This window comes from Rhyacophila brunnea, unplaced genomic scaffold (assembly GCF_057557595.1).
Source record: "Rhyacophila brunnea isolate RB1 unplaced genomic scaffold, BYU_Rbru_1.0 scaffold_21, whole genome shotgun sequence".
Classification (NCBI taxonomy): Eukaryota; Metazoa; Arthropoda; class Insecta; order Trichoptera; family Rhyacophilidae; genus Rhyacophila; species Rhyacophila brunnea.
Window position 1 is genome coordinate 13053417 of NW_028232871.1, and position 24185 is coordinate 13077601.

The 24185-nt window shown below is 34.7% G+C and overlaps 1 protein-coding gene across 2 annotated transcripts; it reads left to right on the forward strand.

The window, feature by feature from the left end:
- Positions 1–1166: 1166 nt before the first annotated feature.
- On the forward strand, positions 1167–23783 carry LOC147070743 (juvenile hormone esterase-like). 2 transcript variants are annotated; one of them, XR_015070897.1, is made up of 11 exons: positions 1167–1496; positions 7555–7698; positions 9845–9992; positions 11413–11607; positions 12269–12465; positions 16858–17023; positions 17388–17566; positions 19647–19797; positions 21819–21945; positions 22526–23168; positions 23270–23783. XR_015070897.1 is itself a non-coding variant. In XM_085948996.1 (9 exons), exons 1-9 carry the CDS (start codon positions 1287–1289, stop codon positions 21947–21949), a joined length of 1521 nt encoding a protein of 506 aa, XP_085805122.1. In that variant the 5' UTR covers positions 1167–1286. The 2 variants fall into 2 exon arrangements, 1 of the variants encoding a protein (XP_085805122.1); XM_085948996.1 differs by lacking the exons at positions 22526–23168; positions 23270–23783 and having other exon boundaries at positions 21819–21949.
- Positions 23784–24185: the final 402 nt, after the last annotated feature.

A 24185-nucleotide genomic window follows, 5' to 3' on the forward strand; every position in this document is an offset into this window, starting at 1 on the left:
GGAGCGACATTCCTTAAAGGTTTGATTGCGGCAGATGAGGCGATTTTAGAAGTGAGACCCGGCTAGGGCTCCAATTTGACATTCCAAACTATTTTTCTATGTGCGCGCCTAACAATACTATATTATACTATGTTTAAGCTTTCAAGTATTTAAGTGGTCAATTTATTATACTGTTATGATTTGAAGATGAATTTATAAACCGAAACAGCTGTCGGGTGTTGATATATTCCACTTACGTGAGGGTGAGTTTAGGTGGACGTTATTTTATAAATTCTTAAAAAAAGGTGTCCTTAGCACACTCGGTGTACTTACTTCTTTGAACTTCTATAGATGTAAGTATAGTTCGGTGTCGTTTGGGCATAACCTGTTAACTGCAAAATGTTGAATTTACAGGAGAGCCATTTTAAGCTTTGAATTGCCCACATAAATTTCGGTTAATTTTTTTGTTTAAAATTGAAAAAAACATTTTAAAATAAATAACTGAAGAAGAAGATGACATTACTTAGATTGTCAATTATTTCACTAATTAGGAAAATAATGTCACTTTTCAGTGATCAAACTATGATAAGGTCTTTGGTCATGTTTTGACCAAACTAACCACTGTGTTTGTTCACATATCATCATATTATTACAATAGCGTTTTGAGCATTTTAAGTGAAATATAGATATCGGGTTATTACCAAATGGAAGATAATACCATACTGACCCAATTTTTACTCTTCACATAAAATGACCAAAAAAGCAGTTATCAGGTTATGCCCAAACGCCACCGAGTTGTATTTTCACTGCTTTTGTATGTTTATATTATGTTCTCTTTCTATATTTTCATTTTTATCGTTTTTATTACATTTTTTTCATCATAATTATGTTTCATACCATGTTGTGAACGTATTAAACTTATAATTTGTAATGTCCATAACAATGTTAAAAAAATAAATTGAAATAACAGAATTGAAAATCTCAAATATTGTAAAATCAACAACTTTGTTTCAAAACGATTACAATGTAGTTTTACCACAGAAAATACATTTCGATTAATATATCATAAAATAAAACTATTTAAGAAATTGCTTCAAATTTGTATGATATAATGGTGGGGCAGAATTTTAAGTTCCGCCACTGGCATTGTATAAGCTCCTTCCAGCCGAGTCTTAATAATTAAAATCAGTTTTAGTTATGTTCGACTGTCAGATACTTCAGATACAGCGCGAACAATTCATTTATCTCGTCTTAATCATATAAGATAAAAATAATTTCTCCGCTGTAAGTTAATAATTTGTGTAAAAATGTTACGACTTTATGATGGAATCCTTTGGGTATTTTTGGCGTACTTCTATGGCGTAGCCGGAGAAAATTCACCACAGAATGGACCAGTAGTGACCATAGATCAAGGTGCACTGCGTGGAGCGTATTTGACATCTACAAATGGAAGACAAATTTCGGCATTCATGTCGTTACCATTTGCCTCGCCACCGACTGGACACTTGAGGTTTAAGGTAAATAAAATATGCTAATTGTATTTTGTAACGTGTCCGGAAACTTGTACGTATGCAGTTCGCCGTATCAGACTTCACCGTGAAATGTTGTATCGGAAATATATGGCTGTATAGTGAATATTAAAAACCGTCCATCCTCTTTGAGTCGTATAGTACTGACATAAAATCCATGTCTTAATAAAACACGGTTCTTGTCAGTTTACACTTTATAGGAAGCCAGCAGCAAACAAATTTTGAAAATAGCCGATATACTGGATTCTTTTGATAGGTTTAGGTTTTCTTTCTTGAATTCATGAATGTTGCCAAAATCAGCCATGCAAATTGAATTAATGTTCATATTGAATCTAATAAAATTGGAGATCGTATAGTATACGGTCATCTCTCTCCGATAAGAAAGCTCACGGCGAACTGTGACACGGTGAAATGTTTTACGTACAAGTTACATGTAACCATTTTGTAAAGGGTTGTAATTATGCTTCGTTTTTTTTATATAAGTAAATAAATAACCATGCCCTTGCTTTTTCGTACAAGGTGGTTAGGCGGGTTAGTTGCATTGATGTGTAGTTAATTATGTTCCTCCATTTATATCTTTAATTGTCTTTATGGCCAGAATTAAATATTATATGTAGTGTTCTTGTGTTGTTTTATTGTTTAGTATTTCGTATGGTTTTTGGGGGTCCATTTCATGGTTATGCTGTCTACATAGAGTCCTGAGAGTCCACCGTTCTTTTTATAATATAGGGTAGTCGTTGATGACATGCCACACAGTTTGAGATGTTTAGCCATCACATGGACAACTGTCATCGTCCCTCAATTTAAATCTTTTTAGACAGGCTCGCACTGCTCCGTGGCCTGTGAGTATCTGTGTGATATTTTTAAGTTCCTGGCAAGAGTGATGGCAGAGTTTATATTTGGAATAAATATCTGCGTTATTGATCCTCTGGCGGTGTGTATCGTGTATCTGTGGTTCCATAGGTATATTTTTACTTCATTACCCTATCAGGCTCCAGACTTAGTAATAATTATATCTGTTATAAGATGGCAAAACACGATATGTCCGTTTTTCTAAAATGTTCAGGAGTGCAATTTTAAACATAAAAAGAAATTCAAACTCCAAATTTCTCCAAACCTATAAGACTTAGACATGTCATATTTTGATATCTTGTAGATCTCACTGAGACGAGTCTGAAGGTATACATAACTCAATTATCAAAAAAGGCATTTATCATAAGTAACTCCCATATTAACTTAGCGTTTTTTAACAGATCCAGATTATTAATTTTAAATAGGCCATGCTCGAATGGACCGGAGCTTACCGGAGCGCCATTCCGGTTCGTGAAATCGACAAAATAATCTCTCCGTCTTGTGGACAAAAAATATTTTACCGTTTAAACTAGATAGGTCACATAAGAAAAAATCTAACACACATATTCATATAAAACGCTCCTAAAATGTTAATAATAGTTTCCATTTCGAGCGCTGTGAATAGGCATCTAGGCCTTTTATCTTTATGCAAAAATCGTATCTGGCATATGGCGTTAAATCTAGACTTTTTTCGCACCACAAAAAGCATTAAACTTTTTATAATACAGTTAAAATATTACACTATATTTGTTTTAAAATCAATATGTTGGTCCTTTGTACATTATATCTAACTGGGAATAATACCATGTGGCAGTGCCACCTGTCAACATTCTCGTCGATGCGTTCAATGTGTTAGGCAAACGGATAAGTATTTTTCGTAAAAAAAATGTTAATATAACCTCGCGGCACAAATGGTTTGTTTTAAAAGATAAAACACCTTTTTAAAGGAAAGTACAAAATTAATTAATAACCTATTTACAAAATGAGTAGGTCAAAAGAAAAGGGTTTCTCTACATCCCTTACACATTCAGATATGTGCATACAAGTAATGACATAATGTTGAGGGGGTTTTATGTACATTTTATAATAAACTAATAATATATTGAACATACATAGATGAAAACATCTCATGCATATACACAGCTCAAGTCCCACCGAGTAACGTATTTTTTTCTAGTGTGTATTTTTGATTGTTATCTACCTACTATAAACTATATGGCTTGGATTAGGCATGGTTTATTTGAATTTAAAAAAACTAACAAATTCTATTTACACGAGATGTTTTCAAATTATGTATGTTCAATAATATATAGAATATTACATTCTCAAATCTTGTGACAAACTTTAATGTGCACTATATATGGTGGATCTTAACAGCCTACCTCCACCCTTCGCCACTGCCAGATATGTAAATACTACGACGCCCGACGAATTTAAACCCATATATCCACTGGTATCGCGTCAATATGCATTAACCAATTTAGCTACGGGCCTCCTACTTAATTACGATAATTTAAACTAGTAGGTTCTACATGAAATATCACATCACATTGCGTAATGTTTGACTATCGGTTTTTGTGTTTTAATCAAGGAATCATTAATTGCCTTAATTACTAACCGACGCCCGGCTCAAGTATTTAGTTATAATGTCTACTTGAACGTATCAAGAATTTTTAATAATTGTTTTCATTATTCAATGAATAATAGTAAACCAATGTGATTTTTTTAATAAGTATATATCTGGGGTGTTTTCAAGTTATGTGTTCAATATATTATAGAATATTACATTATCAAATCTTGTGTCTTATTCGTTAAATAAAAGAAATAGTTTATTAAATTATTAGCAAGTTTAAGTAGGTACGTTATAAAAACTAAATAATGGAGTGATCCGCGTCGTCGGTTAGTAATTAAGGAATTAATTGATAACTACTTTAATTTAATATACTAAAACCGATAGCCAACACTATAAGATTGAATAGAAATTTGATAAGCATTTGATATAACAACTACTAGTTAAAATCGTCATATTTAAGTAGGATGCCTGCAGCTTAATTGGAAAAGCACACTGGCGCGAATCCAGCAGATACAGGTTCAAGTCCCGTCGGGATTTTTTCTAGTGTGTATATGCATGAGATGTTTTCAAATTATGAATGTTTATTATATTATAATAATAGTGTACTAAGTTGAGAGTTGTGCATGCTGAGCATAACACCAAAAGACAAAAAGATTAATGAGTGGATAAAGAAACAGACAAGGATTTGCGGTGTAATAGAGTTCACTAAAAACCTCAAATGGAAATGGGCTGGGCACATAACTCAAAGAACGGACAATCGCTGGACAAATCTAGTCATGCAGTGGTACCCAAGAGGTACAAAACGTCCGCAAGGTAGACCTAGAGGCCGCTGGATCAATGAAATGATTAAGCTCTGCGGAATTACGTGGCAACGCAATGCACAGGACCAAGAATCAGCTTGGAGAGGCCTTCATCCAGCAGTGGATAGATTCAGGTTGATAGCAAGATACGAAAATTGCGAAATTATATAATTTATATTGGTATAATTCGTGTACGGAAACTTTTACGTATGCAGTACATCGTATCACACTTCACCGTAAAATGTTGTATCGGAAATATATGGCCATATATTAAAGACCATCCAACCTCTTTGGGTCGTATTATAGTACTGTCAAAAAATCATGTCTAAATAAAACACAGTTCTTGTCAGTTTACACTTTACAGAAAGCCAGCAGCAAACAAATTTTGAAAATAGCCGATATACTGGATTATTTGTTAGGTTAGGTTTTCATTCTTGAATTCATAAATTTTGCCAAAATCGGCTATGGAAATTGGCGTGGTTCCCGCCTGGCTTCCTGTAAACCGAACCTAAAACACAAATACGTAATAAAAACTACCAAAATACAAAGGAAAAACAGATAAAAATAGGTTATTTAATTTAATTAGAAACAATACAATCTCTTTCCAATAAGGAAAAAGCTCACGGCGAACTGTGCTATGGTGAAATATAATACTTACAATTTACATATAATTATAATAACTACACCACTTCTCTGTGAGGTCTCTAAACCAATTGTCGCCTATAACCAAGCGTCCTTATCGGCAGCAGCAAATAAATTTTGAAAATAGCCGATTTACTAGATTATTTGTTAGGTTAGGTTAGGTTTTCATTCTTGAATTCATGAATTTTGTCAAAATCAGCTATGCAAATTTAATTAATGTTAATATTGATTCTAATAAAATTGGAGACCGTATTGTATACGGTCATCTCTTTCTGATAGAAAGCTCGCGCGAACTGTGCCACGGTGAAATGTTTTTTTTTTATAGAATATCTAAAATGATGTAGGTATAGTTTAATGGTATTATTGTAGGTATTTTATAGATAGACGAGAATTTGTTGACTATTATCAATTATGGCTTGGTTTTCGAAAGGTTTAATTGAATTTTAAAAACTAACCAACACCGTCTGTAAATAATTGTAGTCTTATTTCAACGGAAACAAATACGTATGACTGACAAAGTTTAGTGTGCATTATTTATGGCAAATTTTAACAGCCTACCTCCACCCTTCGCAACTGGCATGTTCTATAAATCGGATGCAAATTGAATTAATGTTCATATTGAATCTAATAAAATTGGAGACCGTTAGTACCTCACCGATAGAAAGCTCACGGCGAACTGTGTCACGGTAAAATGTTTTACGTACCTACAATTATTAATTTACATGTAACCTGTATAAGTAGGTGCCTTTATTTTAATTAAGTACTGGAATTGTTTTAAAAATTGTTTTAAAAATTGTTTTTGGCAACCCTACTTGGGATTTTATTCATTCAGGACGACTTACATGTTATTACTTCACGATACTTACGAGTATACACAAGAACATGTATTTTAATTAATTGTTTATAAAAACAATTTTATTAAAAGATAACGTAATAGTTTATATTGGTTTAAATTATAAATAAATTTTAGAAAGAGAGAGTTTCTTATCGCCTTAACCTCTTGACAATAGTGATATTGAACGCAGCTCTGTTCAATAAAATAATTATTGTTTTCTATAAAATAAAAAAAACATAAAAAAATAACTAATGTTAATCACACTACTTCAGCGGCGAAGGGTAAATGCAGGTTGTTAAGATCCGCCATAAATGGTGCACATTAAACTTTGTCAGTCCTACTTATTTGTTTTCATTGAAATAAGATTACAATTTGCAGACGTTGTTGGTTAGTTTTTAAAGTTAAATTAAACCCTGCGAAAACGAAGCCATAATTAATAGACAATAGTAAAAAAAACTCGTCTATCTACAAAATATCTAAAATTTGGCAAATAAATCATACTTAACTTTGAATATTAAAAATAATTTATAGATAGAGTAATATTACAACGTTTTTCTTAGGTCGTATTCTTATTTGTCCGGTGGTTGTTTGTCCGGTACAAATATTGCAATCGATTTTAACTAACTTCCCGACTAGCTAGACATTTGAAACTTTTAGAATATATCAGAACACGATGCCAATGCATTTTTTAATACTTTTAGCCATATTTAAGTTGAATTGAATTCATTTTCAGTTAATTCTGTTTTGTATGAAAAGTTATTTTGGACGAAATCCATAATCCAAACTAAATTATTATTATATACGTGCGTTACTATGGAAATCAATATGAATGTCAAAATGATATTTCAGTATTATTTCTACCAAATACATTTTTTTTTGATCGTTTATGCTAGTCAAGTCAAGTTTATATGATTCAACAGAAAATTTAAAAACGTTGTATATAAAAAGTTCTTTTTATCTTGTAATTATGTTTTTATTGGATTTAAAAAAATGAACCAAAAATATGTGTAATATGTATTTTTAAGACAACGAAAAGCATAAATGAAAAAGTGTATACAATTTTGTCGTATCGCCCAACATATTATACCAAAACGATTATGTTTGGTTTACGAAGGGTTTAATTGATTTTTAAAAACTAACCAACACCATCTGTAAATTATTGTAGTATATCATATGACTAACAAATTTTAATGTGCAATATTTATGTCGGATCTTAACAACCTACCTCCACCCTTCGCTACTAGTACTGCATTCATAGCTGCGTAATCAATGGTGACTCGTAAAATTGGGTGTTATTATTTAAAAATAGAATATGATTTATAATTGTTTTAAACACATTTTTAGCCTCCTATAAAAGCGAAATGCTGGAAAGGCGTGCGAGATGCCAGCAAAGATGCAGCCATATGCATACAGGACAATCCTTACTTCAGGTCGGACGAAGTCATCGGAAGCGAAGATTGTCTATATCTCAATGTATACACGCCAAAGGTTTGTACAATTAACCATATTTAAATACCCTTAACAGTGCGTCCAGAAGAAATTTCTTCGATGTCTTTATTTGAAGACATAAAACTATTTTCCTTTTAATTATTCGTCAATCGATTACTTTCCGACTGTTTCTTTCTACAAGGCATGCTCACTTTTCACTCTCTTGAATCTCGTAGGTCACTTCTGCTCTTGAAACATTTTTGCCTGCTATCACGAGGGACGGTTTCTAATCATGGCGTCTTAAAGAATTTAAATTTATATGCGCCTGTCAATTACCTACGTGGTCGCAGTCATGACTTATTATGGGCCAGAACTGTTTCCTCGAGTCAAGCCTATCAGGTTTCATTAGCAAGGGGTGCAAGAATAGTAAATGCGCTCCCTAAAGACATAGACATTTTCAATGATGTACTTTGCATTTTGTTTCTAAAACTTTATTTTATTGTACAAAATTGTTTATTTTTATTATATTTATTTCTTTCTGTTGAGAGTAATATTTGTAATAATGTAAATGTTGTGAACGTCCTGAATCTTCGATGTGTTATGTCCACAATGTTTTGTTTAATTGGGTTATTGGGGTAACGCGTCGGCTTATGATGTAACGGGTCCCGAGTACGAATCCTTTCAAACCTGGCAAACTCACATATTGATTACCTAATAGGTTGAGCAAGTGGCTAACACACATTCCTCGTAAAAAACAAAAATCTGTTAATATAACCGCCACTCTGTGGAGGTCCATTTTATTCGTGTCCGGAAACTTATACGTATGCAGTTCGCCGTATCACACTTCACCGTGAAATATTGTATCGGAAATATATGGCCGTATATTAAAGACCGTCTAACCTCTTTGGGTCGTATAGTACTGACATAAAATTCATGTCTAAATAAAACACGGTTCATGTCGTTTTACACTTTACAGGAAGCCAGCAGCATAAAAAAAGTGAAAATAGCCAATATACTGGATTATTTGTTAGGTTAGGTTAGGTTTTCATTCTAGAATTCATGAATTTTGCCAAAATCAGCTATGATAATTGAATTAATGTACATAATTGAATCTAATAAAATTGGAGACCCTATAGTATACGGTCATCTCTTTCCGATAGAAAGCTCACGGCGAACTTTGCCACGGTAAAATGTCGTACAATTTCATTGATATACTACTGGATGAATCATATATGCTTCTTAAAATGACGCCTGATTTTCAGCGACTCGACCGGTGTTAAAACTTACTGTTTTAATATCAGCGGACTTAACTCGATATAAGCTCACTTAATATTTGTCTCGAAAACGACCTGGCAATAATTATGGGTAAGCACGATCTAGCTTGCATCTTACTCTAACTAATAGTCAGCAAATGACGACTTGCTCTGTCCGCTCAGACATGAATTTTTGGTAGCTTGCAAGCTTTGGGTTGCAGACACCCTTAGGGTCACTATTCCAAGAACGCAAATTTAGTTTTACAGCCAGGGCAATACGGGTGAAATTCGGAAATCCATGTTAACTGTCTTAACGCATTATACCTACAAGGAAATATTATAAGACGATATTCGTAATATCTTCTTTTTTCTTTAGAGGTACATTTTTAAAATTACACTTGTATGGGAACTCCTCATCTAGTAGTGTATCAATGTACAATTTACATGTAACCGAGTACCTACGAATCGTGAATCCGGCAAACACACATGTTGTTTTTCAATGTGTTGATTACCTAATAGGTTGAGCAAGTGGCTAACATCCATTTTTCATATAAACAAAAAATTGTTAATGCAACCTCCACTCTGGCTAAAAAATCAATAACAATGAACGAAAACTTATAAAGTACCTATATAGTAAGTACTTTCCAACCGCGTTTTAATTATTAAATAATATTAATGCGAATTGCACAGCAGGCGACTTTTTTTTACTGTACAAAAGACAATTTATATATATTAAAATATTTTCTTCTACTAATATAATATAAATGAGAAACTTTTTGGACTTTTTTAACACTACATGAGACCCACAAACAAATTAGGAAAGAAGGAAGAAGAACACGTGACAATCTAAAAATTTATTTCGATAACAAACAACCATGAAAGTCTCAAAACATTATTATAGATAGCTACATATTATTATTATGAATGACAAAATATTCGTTTTCATCTTGTAGATAGACGAGTTTGACAAAACACTCCTTCCCGTGATGGTATTCTTCCACGGAGGGGGCTGGGTGTGCGGATCTGGCAACAGAGAGTTTTATGGGCCAGAGAGACTCCTGGACAGAGACGTCGTATTTATTAGTGTCAATTATCGACTTGGTAAGCAACAGGCAATATTGAATGTTTATCTATAAGCCACATTGATTTATATCCATTACCATTACATAATAATATTCTTTTCGGTCATTACGGATGTTACTGTATTAAAACTTTTGCTGTTCAAAGCAAGCTTGAGAGTGGGTCTTGGGCTTGGGCACCGCATCAGTTGAAGTATGGCTTTATGGTCGAGAGGGTTCTAAAGAAATTCTTGAGACTTCTTTACTTGAGGTTGTATGGATACTATCCGTGGCTTTATCCAACTGACCTTCTCTTAGGTATGCTTACATACTGCAGTCTGCAATTTAGAAGAGATCTATATATATACGTATTTTTTTTTTCGACTTATACGAGGTATAAATGAGAACTCTGCCATTCTGGGCAGTGTTGACCTGTGTGTTTCTGATAACTATTTTAGAACTAGAGAGCATCAGTTATTTATTCTCCCAAGGTGTAGAACCAACCTGCCACTGGTAACGCCAATTGGGAGGGCGATTACTATGTTCAACCAAATTACTTCGGGTCTTGATATATTGCACTTGCGTGAGGGTGAGTTTAGGTGGACGCTATTTTATAAATTCTTAAAATAGAGTCTCCTTAGTAAACTCTGTGTATTTCTTGGAATTTCTATGATGTATAATTGTATTTTCACTGCTTTTGTATGTTTATAATATTAAGTATGTTCTATTTTTATATTTTCGTTTTTACCGCTTTTATTCTTCTTCTTTATAATAATGTTTCAGGTCACGTTGTGAACGTGTTAAACTTATAATTTGTAATGTCCACAATATCGTTACCTTACTATTAAAACCTCGTAAGTCTGTTTGAGACGAATGTTGAAGAAGAATAGACCATTTCGATCCTAATACGATCATATGGGGCTCTACAGAGTGGAAGTTTGTATTAACAGATTTTTGATTTTACGAGAAATGGATGTCAGCCACTTGCTCAACCCATACTCTGAGTAACACACAAATTGAAAAACAATATGTGTACTTGTCAGACCCAGGATTCGAACCTGGGACCCACGACGCTATAGTATAGACCGAATGTTGAGGGGAAGGAAAAAATGTAATAAAAACAATATTTTAAACACATCTCTAATCAATGAATCTGCCAACACTGGTTGTGAAATACGCGGTTTTAATTCCATGTTTGAAACCACGAGACTTACGAGTTTTTTAAATATGTCGATAGATGGACAGCATACTAGTCTAGAGAACCGAGGTTTTGATATGATTTAAAATGTTTTTTGCTTAAATCCTGTCGAACAAACTTCATTTTTCCATACTATCGGACTTACGAGGTCTTGATAGTAAGGTGACGATATTTAAAAAAATAAATTGAATTGAATTTAAAACTAGAAAATATTGTCTGTTGAAGAGAAAAAAATGTTACAGTAATTATGACTTGTCTTTCATAGGAGCACTAGGATTCTTTTCAACGATGGACAAAGCATGTCCTGGAAATAACGGACTGAAAGACCAAGCGATGGCTCTGCGATGGGTAAAAGATAACATCGAAAAGTTTGGGGGGGATCCTAATTTAGTGACGATATTTGGAGAAAGTGCTGGAGGCGCCAGCGTCCATTATCATATGTTGTCACCGTTGAGTAAAGGTAAGAACAATATTAGTATCATATTAAGTAACTATTTCTTTTATTCAACGAATAATTCACAAGATTTTAAGAATGTACCATTCTAATTATTGAACATACATAATTTTGAAAACACTCATGAGAAAATATAGCCAATAGAAAAAATCTTTTTTGAATAAAACTAAGACACCCGGCAGGAATCGAATCTGCGTCTCTTGGGTATCGCGCCCTGTGCATTATTACCACTATGCTACGGCTGCCATGCTTAATAATAAGTGTATTCGTTTGGCAGTAACATTTTTTTAATAGTAAATAAATAATGCCTATATATTTTATTGTTGTTTTTACTTGATAAAACGCAATTTTTGTGTAGTTCTTGTTCCACTTTTATATAATAGATTAGGACCGGTTTCGTCCGCCTCAGAGGGACATTTTCAACTGAATACATTTTTTTTTTTTAAACAATATTTATCAAACAAAATCCCAAGCGATAGAAATAATATAACAATAGGTACTTACATAAATAATTATCCGTCCAATAATAACTTCCCAATACATGGACGATCTTTTAAACTAGGTCCTTCCGCCCACGGAGCTGCTGAAATCGGAATGGTTGATGATTGCAGTCGCGCCCTGAGCGTAGGTCCATGAGTGGAAGGACTAAAAATGTGTCAAATTACAGGTCTGTTCCACGGAGGGATTTCGCAGTCCGGCATCGCGCTAAACATGTGGGCAAATGCTGTGCCAGGAACACCAGAAAAGCGCGCCATACAATTTGCACTGGAAATGAACTGTCCCACTGATGATAATTTTGCAATGATGGACTGTCTTCGAGAGAAGCCAGCCGAAGTCTTGGTATCAGCAGCATCCATTTTTAATGTAAGTACGAATAATTAATCAACTCAATCGAGGGCATTCAGGAGATAATCGACAGGTTGCATGACAACTCGTCTCGCGTTGGTTTAAAAATCAACGCGAAGAAAACCAACGTTTTATGCAACAGCACCTGTCCTGATCCAGATTTCCATCTGATTAGCGACGGGCAAAGCATTGAGAGCGTCGACAGCTTCAAATACCTGTGGGTACACATCACGGGAGATGGAATTTTGCAGAGAGTGCTCGCTATCCGATTGGGAATGCCTGGACCAACATTCAACTCGATGCGGAGTGTCTGAGGCTCAAGATTGTACTCGGTCTAAACCAAATGCCGCCTATTCGACGCTTGCATTCTGACGGTGCTGCTTCACGGTAGCGAATCATGGCACCTTACGAAGGCTCAGGCCAACCGTATACTGATCTTCGGATACTGGATGTGCGGTGGTATGACTTTAGGAGGAACGAGGAGATAAGGGTACGCACCAAGGAGCCTCTTATCACGCTGAGAGTGAAGAGGCGACGTTGGACCTGGCTCGGCCACGTGCTGCAGATCCCAGAAGAGAACCTCAACCTGGTTTGCCTGTTCTTCAAGCCGATCCGGACGCCGGCGTCCAGGAAGGCCACTAAATACTATCTAGAGAGTGTATACGGCGGAGCTACGGGATGCTGGTTTGACCTGGAACGAAACAAGAAAACTGGCGAGTGACAGGAATTCTTGGCACCTTTGAGGCGCCGCGTGGTGTCCATATGCTTCAACTAAGGGGCGGATATGGCCGAAGAAGAAGAAAAATAATCAGAAGGGACTGAAATAATAATATATTTTCAAGCCAGGCGCACACACAAGGGGGTGGGTTCGAATCTGTCCCCTCTCCCTCTAGAAACAAAAAAATACAAATTATTCAAGTAAATAAAATATCACTTCTTCATCAGGATCTTATGACTGAGGATCGTGACCTGGATAATTTGGCTATCGAACAGTTTTCTCAATGGGTTGGCCCCTTCTCTCGGCATTCTACGACACGCAAGACCTTTGACCACTAGAAGACCTATGGCACCCATAATTGGATGCGACTATCTGAAGCATGGCTCCCACAAGGGAGGCTGAGAGTGCTCTAGCCTGGGGGCCCGGGCATAGGACGGGCCCGGCGTGGCAGGTCGACCAGCTAAGTTGAGATTAACACACATCACAAATTTACTCTAATAGTACGTCAAGGCTATTGAATATTTTAATACATGTGGTTGTGCGTTGCAATGTGATGTGATATGATGATTGATATTTTTACTTAAATGATAATTTCCGTGTAGAATTTGGGAAACACTACAGACCATCACACTGATCACACACCATGATCTGAGGCATTTGCTTTAATATGCGGCATGTCTGAAAGGCAAGACAGCGCGGACGACACAAACGGACACTAACGATCATAATAATTACCAGCTATACCTGCAAACCTAAACACAGTTAGTTATACATGCAGACTAGGTGTTTATAAATATATTTGAAGTGCGGAGTGTCGGTATGAGGAATGTACCTGGATAAGTGCAGGGCTCCGAAGTGCGACGAGAAGCTATAAGTAGTAGGTGGGGTAAAAACAGAGGTCAGTGGCAAGATTTTGTTAACCTGCTCCCTTCCGCCGCCTTAAAAAGTCAAAAATTCATTTGGTTACGCTTTTTTAAGTGGACTGTAATTTGAAGATGCTTGTGGATTACGGATCTAGGGGGGGTTTGAGCAGGATGCCAGACACTGACCTTTTATGTTGATAGGGCTGGCGCGCGCTTTAGCTGGTTCAGTGTTCACGCACTCACGCACTGATAAACGGGCAGTTCGGGGTGTCACTCTCACGGTTTCACTTAGGTTTTGAGATAAATGATGATGACAAGTTCCTGAGATGGATGATAGAAGCGACATTCGCTCAAACCGTATCACATTTAGCACAACGAAGGTCGAACAGATGCGTTTTGGATGAATCACGGCTTAGCTTTAACAAGCCTAGGCACGTCCGTTTTCTTTAAGTCACTAAATGTAACTCGCCATCACGCTCGACTCATGACCCATAACTGCTGGTCGCCCTGGTCTTGCGACAATAATAAATAAGGATTCGAGGTAAGTGGGAAAATAAGAAATGATGACCACCATATTTGGCCCCGTGTCCGGAATTTGTACGTAAGTATGTCGTTCGGCGTATCACATTTCACTGTGAAATGTTATATCGGAAATATATGGTCGTATATTAAAGACTGTCCAACCTCTTTGGGTCGTATAGGACTATGATAAAATTCGTGTCAAAACACAGTTCTTGTCGGTTTACAGGAAGCCAGTGCCAAACAAATTTTGAAAATAGCCGATATACTTAGGTTAGGTTAGGTTATGTTAGGTTGGTTTAGGTTAGGTAAGGTTATGTTAGGTAAAATTGGAACATTATTGTCTGCAATGCTCCACGAACAACGCATATTTTTTTCATCTCGGTGCGATAAGAAAGCTCAAGGCGTACTGTGCTACGGTGAAATGTAATACGTAGGTACAATTTTCGTATAACCAATTGTCCCAACCAGTATTATAAACGACATTTAAAAAAAATAAATAAGCCACAATATTGTAGGTGTGTACAATAGATATGTAGGTAATTTAAATTAATAAATAAGTATTGTAGATTTTTTCCATCATAATTCTATTTGTAATAACTAAAAACTGTTTCGTGAAAACCCACCAGTCTGACAGTTAACGCCATTGTACCCTATTTGTATGGAATAAAATTAATTATCATAATAACATTGTAATTACATACAATTTTTTTAACGTAATACGTCAAGGCACCAAGAGTATGACCTCACTGTGAAATTATAATATTTTGATTCTGCGTAATAATATTAAAGTTATGTTGTTCACGATTTACAATAAAAATATTTAACCGAAAAAATGCATTTGTGAATGGTTGTAACTTTTCACTCCCAATTACTATCGAGATGACAATATTACTTAAGGCTTTACGTACCATAATTTTATTTATTTAAGAAAACAAAACATTGTGGACATAACAAATCAAAATTCAGGACGTTCACAACATGAGATTTATAGCGCCTGTACACGTGCATGGATTTACTGGCAGCAATAGTGTGTATTTTAAACTATCATGACAATTTACACGTAAAAGTCTGACTGTCTCTCCGATCTCATTCTTCAAGAGTAAGTGAGACGCGATGTTGTCATTTTATGGTACTACGTTAAAGTGCCCACCACCACCTCTCATATATGCACAGCTGTAGATATGCACGGCCGTTTTCTATGACGCTTTAAACGTGTCTGAAAGAAGTGATTTTAAGTGCTCTTTCCGTCCCGAGACAGAGCCGCACGGGACTGATGCTGCAACCAAGCACCGTAGTGCTTAAAGAAGAAAGTTAAGAAAGTCATTTTATGGTACTGTTGACATGTAGTGAAAATTGGTTAACCTCAAAATTCGTTCGTAGTTCGTTTTTTTGCAGGCAGGTTCGCCACTATTGTTTTACCGCAGATCGAAAAATTCTCAACTGTCGCATGAAAATTCAGAAGCTTCCGAACTTTTTTGATTCATGCATGCAATCTTGCAACTGCAGGATACTACATGTTTACACATACATTTTCTTGTTATGGCCGCGATAATACTTACTGTCAGCAATACCCCGTTTACACGTCCAAATCCTTGGACGTGTAAACGGGACGGGGTATTACATTATAACGAATATTTCAAAAACAAAATGCAAAGTACATCATTGAAAATGTCTATGTATTTAGGGAGCGCATTTACTAATCTTGCACCCCTTGCTAATGGAGCCTGATAGGCTTGACTCGAGGAAACAATTCTGACCCAGAATAGGTTCATGTAGATAATTGACTGGCGCATATAAATTTAAATTCTTTAGAACGCCATGGTTGGAAACCATCCCTCGTGATAGCAGGCAAAAATGATTCAAGAGCAGAAGTGACCTACGAAATTCAAGAGAGTGAAAAGTAAGCATGCTTTGTAGAAAGACAGTCGGAAAGTAATCGTTTGACGAGTTATTAAAAGGAAAATAGTTGTATGTCTTAAAATAAAGACATCGAAGAAATTTCATCTGGATGCACTCTAAAATAAGCTTTTAATAAGATAATAGACACATACGATACAACGAAACGTAGAGTGTACATATGTCATTTGGATTCTCGAACGGTTTGGCTTATCGCATGATGTATCCTAGTAGTTTATTTGCACAATATAATATAAACGTGAAGAATTTGAGGTATCTATACACTTTCTTGGATATATCATTTCTTTTCCTGTTGTATCTCATTTTAGAAATTATTATACGGCATCAGGGCCCTTGAGATAGAGAGATAATCTATGTATGTAAATAATACTTGCTTATATCCATTTGTAGGAATGGGATTTTGACCCAATCATACCGTTCAAACCAGTTGTTGAATATGAACACGATGGTGCGTTTCTCACAGAAGACCCCCGTGTACTTCTGGACGAAGGAAGGTTCAATCAGGTGCCATGGATTACAGGATTCAATGAAAAAGATGGTGCGATTAGCAGTGCAAGTGAGTAATATAAACCTTTTAAAATAACCTTTTATGTATGTATTTTTCTGTATCTATATTAAGATTTAAAGTGTTGCTTTCTTTGGCAAAAAACTATGTTATTCATTTTTGTATACCTAAATGATATTTTATTTAAAAACTTGTAGTTCTCTGCAGTAGTAGAGAAAGTGTGCTTATAAAATTATTATAGTTTTTGCTCATAGATGTCACACTGTTAATAAAATTGATAATGATGTACAAAAATATAGGGAGTTATAGCTAGTGTGGATATATTGGAGACATCTATTGTCAAAATACGATAGATCAAATTAATACACCTTTCTGATAGTAATAATAATTGAAGTATATTATATTTTAATTACAGGAATATTTGGCATCCCGGGACTACGCGAAGAACTGTCAAAGGAATTTGATCGAATAGCACCAATTACTTTTGATTATAAATCGGCAAGCGATGTCAACCGTATTACGAAAATCATAAAAGACTTCTACTTGGGCGGTCAAACTAGCATAACAAATGATTCAACCCATCCACTGACAGATGTAAGTACATAAATAGTCTTGAAATTAAATTGTTTATTTTTAAATAATTTCTACCACAGACAATAATTATAAAGCACAGAACAGATTAATAAATAGAGTTCACATAGGCTATACCCAGGGAACTCATGGGAACTGAATTATCTAACGGGTGTGGAGTAATAGGCAACCGATCACGAGTAAGGAAGACTACGGGATAAATTTAAATACGTGTCTGTAAACACGTCTGACAAGAATACGTCATACGTCGAATACTGACATATGTTCTCGGTTTATGCATTGACGCTCATTTAATATTGGTGTATTAAACACACTATTGCATGTTTATAATGCGTGGTTTATTTTCGTAGGACACTCACATATTCATAACCCTGCGTCAACATTTACTGTATTGGTATATAGCAGAGGTGGCCACACTTTAGTTTTCTTGGATCGACAAGTTGAAAAAATTATTTATTGCGATCGACTGATATCACTTGTGATTATATAAAAACCCATTTTTTTATAATTCAAATATGTATTTTGAAAACAGATATACATATAAAAAATAACGATACAGAAACATCGAATTAACGACAATAATATAGGTACTTAAGTAATATTATTATGTCTTTCACTTCTAAACAAATTAAGTAGATACACATTAACTGTAAATGACATCAATAATCATATCACATTAAATTGCATCGCACAGCCATGTATTTTAAAATTTTAAAATCCCTTGAGGAAAATAGCGCCGCGGGCGACTTTTTTACTATTCGGGCAAATTTGTGGCTTGTGTCTTTATTACTTAACTGGTCGACCCGCTACGCCGTGCACCCCTCAGACTAGAGCCCTGTCAGACCCCCCCTTGTGGAAGCCATGCCTGCTGGTGTATAATGCAATGATAACTAATAAAAGTGGGTACTGTTGAGTAATTTTACATAAAGTAATAAACCCAACATGATTTCCAACCATAGCAGGAGCTCCATCAGTCGTTAACAATACTAGTTTATGAATAGGAAATCGAGTACAATTAATATTCGACTTACATGCATTAAATATATCTTCCATTTTGGATCGTTCCTCCATTGGTAAAACTGTTAAAAATTCTTCTGAAGCAAACATGTCTTTAAAAACCAATCGAATAAAAACGCATAGTTGTGCAATATCCGTGTAATCTACCAACTCGTCAAATTGCAAGGATATGAATTTACATTATTTGTTTTATTAATGTTTTCCTGTAAAATTTCTTCCAAGTTCTCATCACTGTGTATTTCTTGATAATGATATGTAAGAGAAGAGATAAGAACTAGCGGATTTTAAGAGCTGGAACATCGAATAGTTTTGACTCAACAAGAAATAGTACAATATTATTATTATTATGTCCGCGATCGGACAAAAAAACCTTCGCGATCGACGCACTGGCCATCCCTGGTATATATAGCCTATCGGAATTCTATTTATTATCTGTTCTGTGGTTTATTGGGGTTCATGAATATGAGCATGTCTGGAAACTTATATTTATGCAGTTCGTCGTACCACACTTCACCGTAAAATGTAGTATTGGAAATATATGGCCATACATTAAAGACCGTCCAACCTCTTTGGGTCGTATATACTGACATAAAATTCATGTCTAAATAAAACACGGTTCTTGTCGGTTTACACTTTACAGGAAGCCAGCAGTAAACAAATTTTGGAAATAGCTGGTATACTGGAGTATTTGTTAGGTTAGGTTAGGTTTTCATTCTTGAATTCATGATTTTTTCTAAAATCAGCTATGAAAATTAAATTAATGTTCATATTGAATCTAATAAAATTGGATACCGTATAGTATATGGTCATCTCTTTCCGAGAGAAAGCTCATGTGCTACGGTGAAATGTTTTACATACTTACAATAATTTACATGTAACTGAATATGAGCATATTGTTATTATTTGAGAATTAAATACATTGGAAAAAAGAAATTAACAATTATTGAAACTCAAAAACGTTGTTAACCACAAAATATTGAATCATGGAAAATTAATACTTTGTACATATTATATATTATTATTGCATTGGTACCTACTGTATTTTTGTATGTTGTTTACTTGGCAGATTTACACGGACGCTTACTCCTTGTCTGGACTGGAAGAGGCTCTGAATCTACAGCTTCCTCACTCCAAATTTCCTATTTATCTATATTATTATACCTACCGAGGAAACAACAGTTTTACAGGATTATTTGGCGATCCATGGAGAGATTATGGTAAACAGTTTTTTTATTATTAAAATAAAAAATTGGTAAATCGACCTTGCCGTCATTTATACGTGGTGGTAGTTAATTAATTTTCAGATGAATTTACCTAACTCCTACATTTTTTTTAATTAGTACAATAATTAACCACTCTAGTCAATCGACCGTGTTTAGGAAAAGAGGCGCAACCCACACAGAACAAATTTTACAGGATAGGCAAAAAACGTTTTTTGAATGATTTTGGTTCAATATCAATAAAAAATAGGCACAGACATTGGGTGCATGATGATTAATGATTTGGTGTAATATCTTTTCTATCTACTAATAATTAAAGAAGTTATTACAGAAAAATCATTAAAATTGAAGGTGAAAGCTTTTTTCCTTGAATTAAAACTTAATTAAAGCTCAATTGAAAGCTGAATTTAGATAATAAATCGGCATTTGCGACTTACTTCCTTTTTACAGAACGTGTGTATAGTTGTATTCATTGTTAATATCTAATAAAACCACTTTTCGAAAAATCGAGGGTTACGCCCTTTTTCCTAAACACAGTCGAAGTGCTTATCGATACGATTTCTGTTTTTGATAATAATTGGAAACAAAAACGGCAGTCTCCATTTTCGCAATATAGTGGCAAGTCATTAAAAATGTCGACCTACAAACTTATCTGAAGAATGGGATGGGGGAGCCACTGTCGAAAACTACCCAATCAAGACTCGTAACTGAACAAAATCTGACGTTCAAATGAAATTTTCAAAATCGTAGTTCCATTTTTGGCCATTCTGCAGATAAGTTTGTAGGTTTGTACATCCTTGTTTTCTTCTTTATTTCATAACATGTTATATATATTATTATTAGTATACGGACGACATTTCAAAATACTTTTTTCAGAAATTATAGATTGTATAAGAAAGCTGTAAGACATTTTTAATGACTCACCAACATATTGAGAAAATGGAGACTGCCATTTTTGTTTCCAGAGCCATCAATTGTATTACATATAACCAAAATAGCCAGCAATTGACTAATAAACCAATATGTAAGGCTTAATATCTGTACCTGTGTTGCTATTCTATACACAAGGCGGCCATCGACAGGTGAAGGGATAAATATTATCACTATAACATATTTATGTATTGAGGCAGTTAATTGTTAAAATATTTTAACCGTCCAAACTGTCAAAACCGTCTATCTAGCTCTAAAAGTTACTTCATAGTACTTTTTGACTGTTTAGACGGTTAACTTAAGGGCAGACGTGCTCAGCGTGGGTCAAAATTGATCTTTTTTCTATTTTCAAAGCATGATCCTGGACATACCTTAAACGTTGTAGATAATTTATTTATATAATTTCGAAACCTTATTATCCTTTATATTTATTTTAAACATTTGATGACTGCATAAAGTATTTTTATTACATAAAATAGTATTCTTTTAAACCTCTCGCTCTAATGTTTTAGAATATGGTCATATTTCAGTACATAAATGTGCAGTGATGATTTTTTACAATTATTAATTTTTAAACGCATTTATAAAACCATCGGTATAATTTATATGATGCTTTGAAAATAGAACAAAAGCTCCATTTTGACCTACGCTGAGCATGTCCCCCCTTAAGGTAACAATTAACCGCCTTAATTGAATTAATTGCGTTGAGTTCAATCATGGCCTAGACAAGTTTAGACAAATTTTTATGAGACATGCAAAACATGCGAATTGCAACAAAAAAATTTCACGTCTGATGAATAACAAACGGTCAAGTTTCCTGTCCTATCGGTAGTTTCCATAAGGCAGAAAAATAAATGTCAAACAACTTACATTTTGGTAATAATTGTAGCACTCTGAATCTTTTCCCCGGGAACTGTTCCTATTCACCATGTCATTCCTATTAACCCCGTTGTATGGTACGTAGAGATATTAATATATTTCACTTGCGTGGGGTGAGTTTACCCAATGTACTTGTACACAGTTTATAGATGCATCTGTTATGAGTGTCGTCACAATGATTCCTCATACATTTAAAACACATGTTTTAGGTACATGTCATGCTGATGAGCTCATATATATGTTCAAGACTGAAGTTTTTCCGGAACAGCTAAACTCGGAAGACGCTAAAGTATCTGATACACTTTTAACGTTATGGACTAATTTTGCTATTTCTGGGTAAGTTTAATGACTTAAATCTCCATGAATCTTCTTTCTTTCTCGATTTGCCGCCCCTAGGCTACGCACTCAGAGTAATAATAATAAAGAGAGTGTGTATTGTTCAGCTATATGACACCGTGTTTCTTGTATAACGCACAGTAGAACCTCAATTTTATTATTATTAACTTAACTATGAAACGATATACCATCATGTTTCTTCTCAAATTTAAATACAACATAGTAAACCATAAATTTTCTACTATATTAACCAAAAATAATTACCACTAACTTTATATTTAACACAAAAACAATAAATTTCAGCAATACAATATTTACCGGCGAAGTATACAAAAAATATTTAATTCAGCCGTAAAAATTCTATCTTACTCTAACGCATATTGCGGAGAATGTAAGCTTGCCGAATGCTTTCTCACTCGCACTTATGGTTCATTTTTGCCTTTCAGCCTTGGCTGTTCATGTCTTGTCTCCCACACAGGACGTTACTGGTTGTAGTAAACTATCTTAGATAACGAATTACTTAACTGTTTTTTTTATTATTTGGCTTTTTTAATTAAATTTCATTAAAATATGTTCACAGAAATCCAAACAAACCTAATAGGCCACGATTTGTGGAAATGCCCACGTGGAAGAAGTTAACTTCAACGGAAGAAATGGAATATTTAGATATCGGTAAAACTTTGATGGCTGGAACGAGACTTTTAGAAGAAAGAAGAGAAATATGGAGGAATTTACCACTGTGGCAGAGACGTCTTTCAGCTGTCTATAATAAAGAGCTCAAACACATGGAGCTGTAGTCAAAATATATATTCCATGCAACATGCAGTAGTGTAGTAGGATAGAGTGCATGAAGCTGGTGCTCCAAGGCTATTTTTTTAAGGTGGTGTGTTACCCTAAATATTTTAAAACACTCTACGTCATAATATAATATCAATTGCAGATGTAATATATAATTTTATATACTAGTCAAAACACTGTTTTCTTATAAAAATTGTGTATTTTAATCGGGGAGTTGGAGCGGATCATTTTTTGAGTTGCTCCGCTCCGGGACCTAATACTTATTACAGCTCCGCTCCAGGGTCTGCTCCGCTCATAATACAAAGTTTTAATAGGTATTAAAAGTAGGTATACAAATGTTAAATAATTTAAAAATAAGTAATTTCGAAATAAGGTTTATTATTCGTTCTTTTCATTATTAATTCTATTAAAAAAATAAATCGAAAGCAAAAATCGTCTTTCATTATCTGCCTCTTCTGTCAAAAAAGTGAGGTTATTTATCGCTCGGCAGTGTTGCCGTATTTCAAACAATTCCAGTGTTGCAAAGTGTCAAATATAATATTTTCATTCTAAAAAAGAAAGCTCACGGCGAAATGTTTATGTAAAATTTACATGTAAACGTTATATACAAGTTCTCATCCAAGCCACCATCCTTCATTTATATTAATTTTTTATATGGTTTTTATGAGTTCCATCAGCAACCACCAGTTCGTCGGATTTTAGTTTCTCCGTGAGCGAAATGCCTTAGTGTTGTATATACACTTTTGAATATATTTTTATGTCTTTGAATGTGTCAGATATTTTCTATTTGAACATACAAAACCTGTACACTGGCACTAACCATTTGACATCCGCTGTCCGGACAGGATACAATAAAAAAACACAATGTTACTTGCAGTAATAAATTTGTCTTTATTTTATAATGATAGTATATACTTGTGTACAATCGCAAGAATACTTAATATAAGTAATATGTATGTTTATATAAAAAAATAATGCTTCATTCTCTTATGATTACATCAAGAGTCTATATTTCTCAAATAAACGTTTAACGGCTAGCTAAGTTTAGCAATTTTATTGTTACATTATCAATACAAGTTGTTACAACAGTCGCCGACAGTCACGGCACTAGAATCATCACTCACTTCGACAAAATATACTCCAATTATTTTTCAAATATAAGATAATTGGAAAGTGTTATGCATTAACGAGAACGCCATCAGCTTCAAATACCTGGGGGCACACGTCACGGGAGATGGCATTTTGCAGAGAGAGCTCGCTATCCGAATGGGAATGACTGGAGCAACATTCAACATGATGCGGAGTGTCTGGGACTCACGATTGTACTCGGTCAAAACCAAATGCGGCCTATTTGACGCTTACATTCTGACGGTGCTGCTTTACGGTAGCGAATCATGGCACCTTACGAAGGCTCAGAGCAACCGTATACTGAGCTTCGAAAA

What these genes read in the sequence shown, in the direction of transcription:
- LOC147070743 (XM_085948996.1), top strand. Translation starts at nt 1,287, where the DNA reads ATGTTACGACTTTATGATGGAATCCTTTGGGTATTTTTGGCGTACTTC. An exon ending in CTGGACACTTGAGGTTTAAG is followed by an intron (nt 1,497 to 7,554) that starts GTAAATAAAATA and finishes ACACATTTTTAG; the next exon opens with CCTCCTATAAAAGCGAAATG. An exon ending in CGATCCATGGAGAGATTATG is followed by an intron (nt 19,798 to 21,818) that starts GTAAACAGTTTT and finishes CACATGTTTTAG; the next exon opens with GTACATGTCATGCTGATGAG.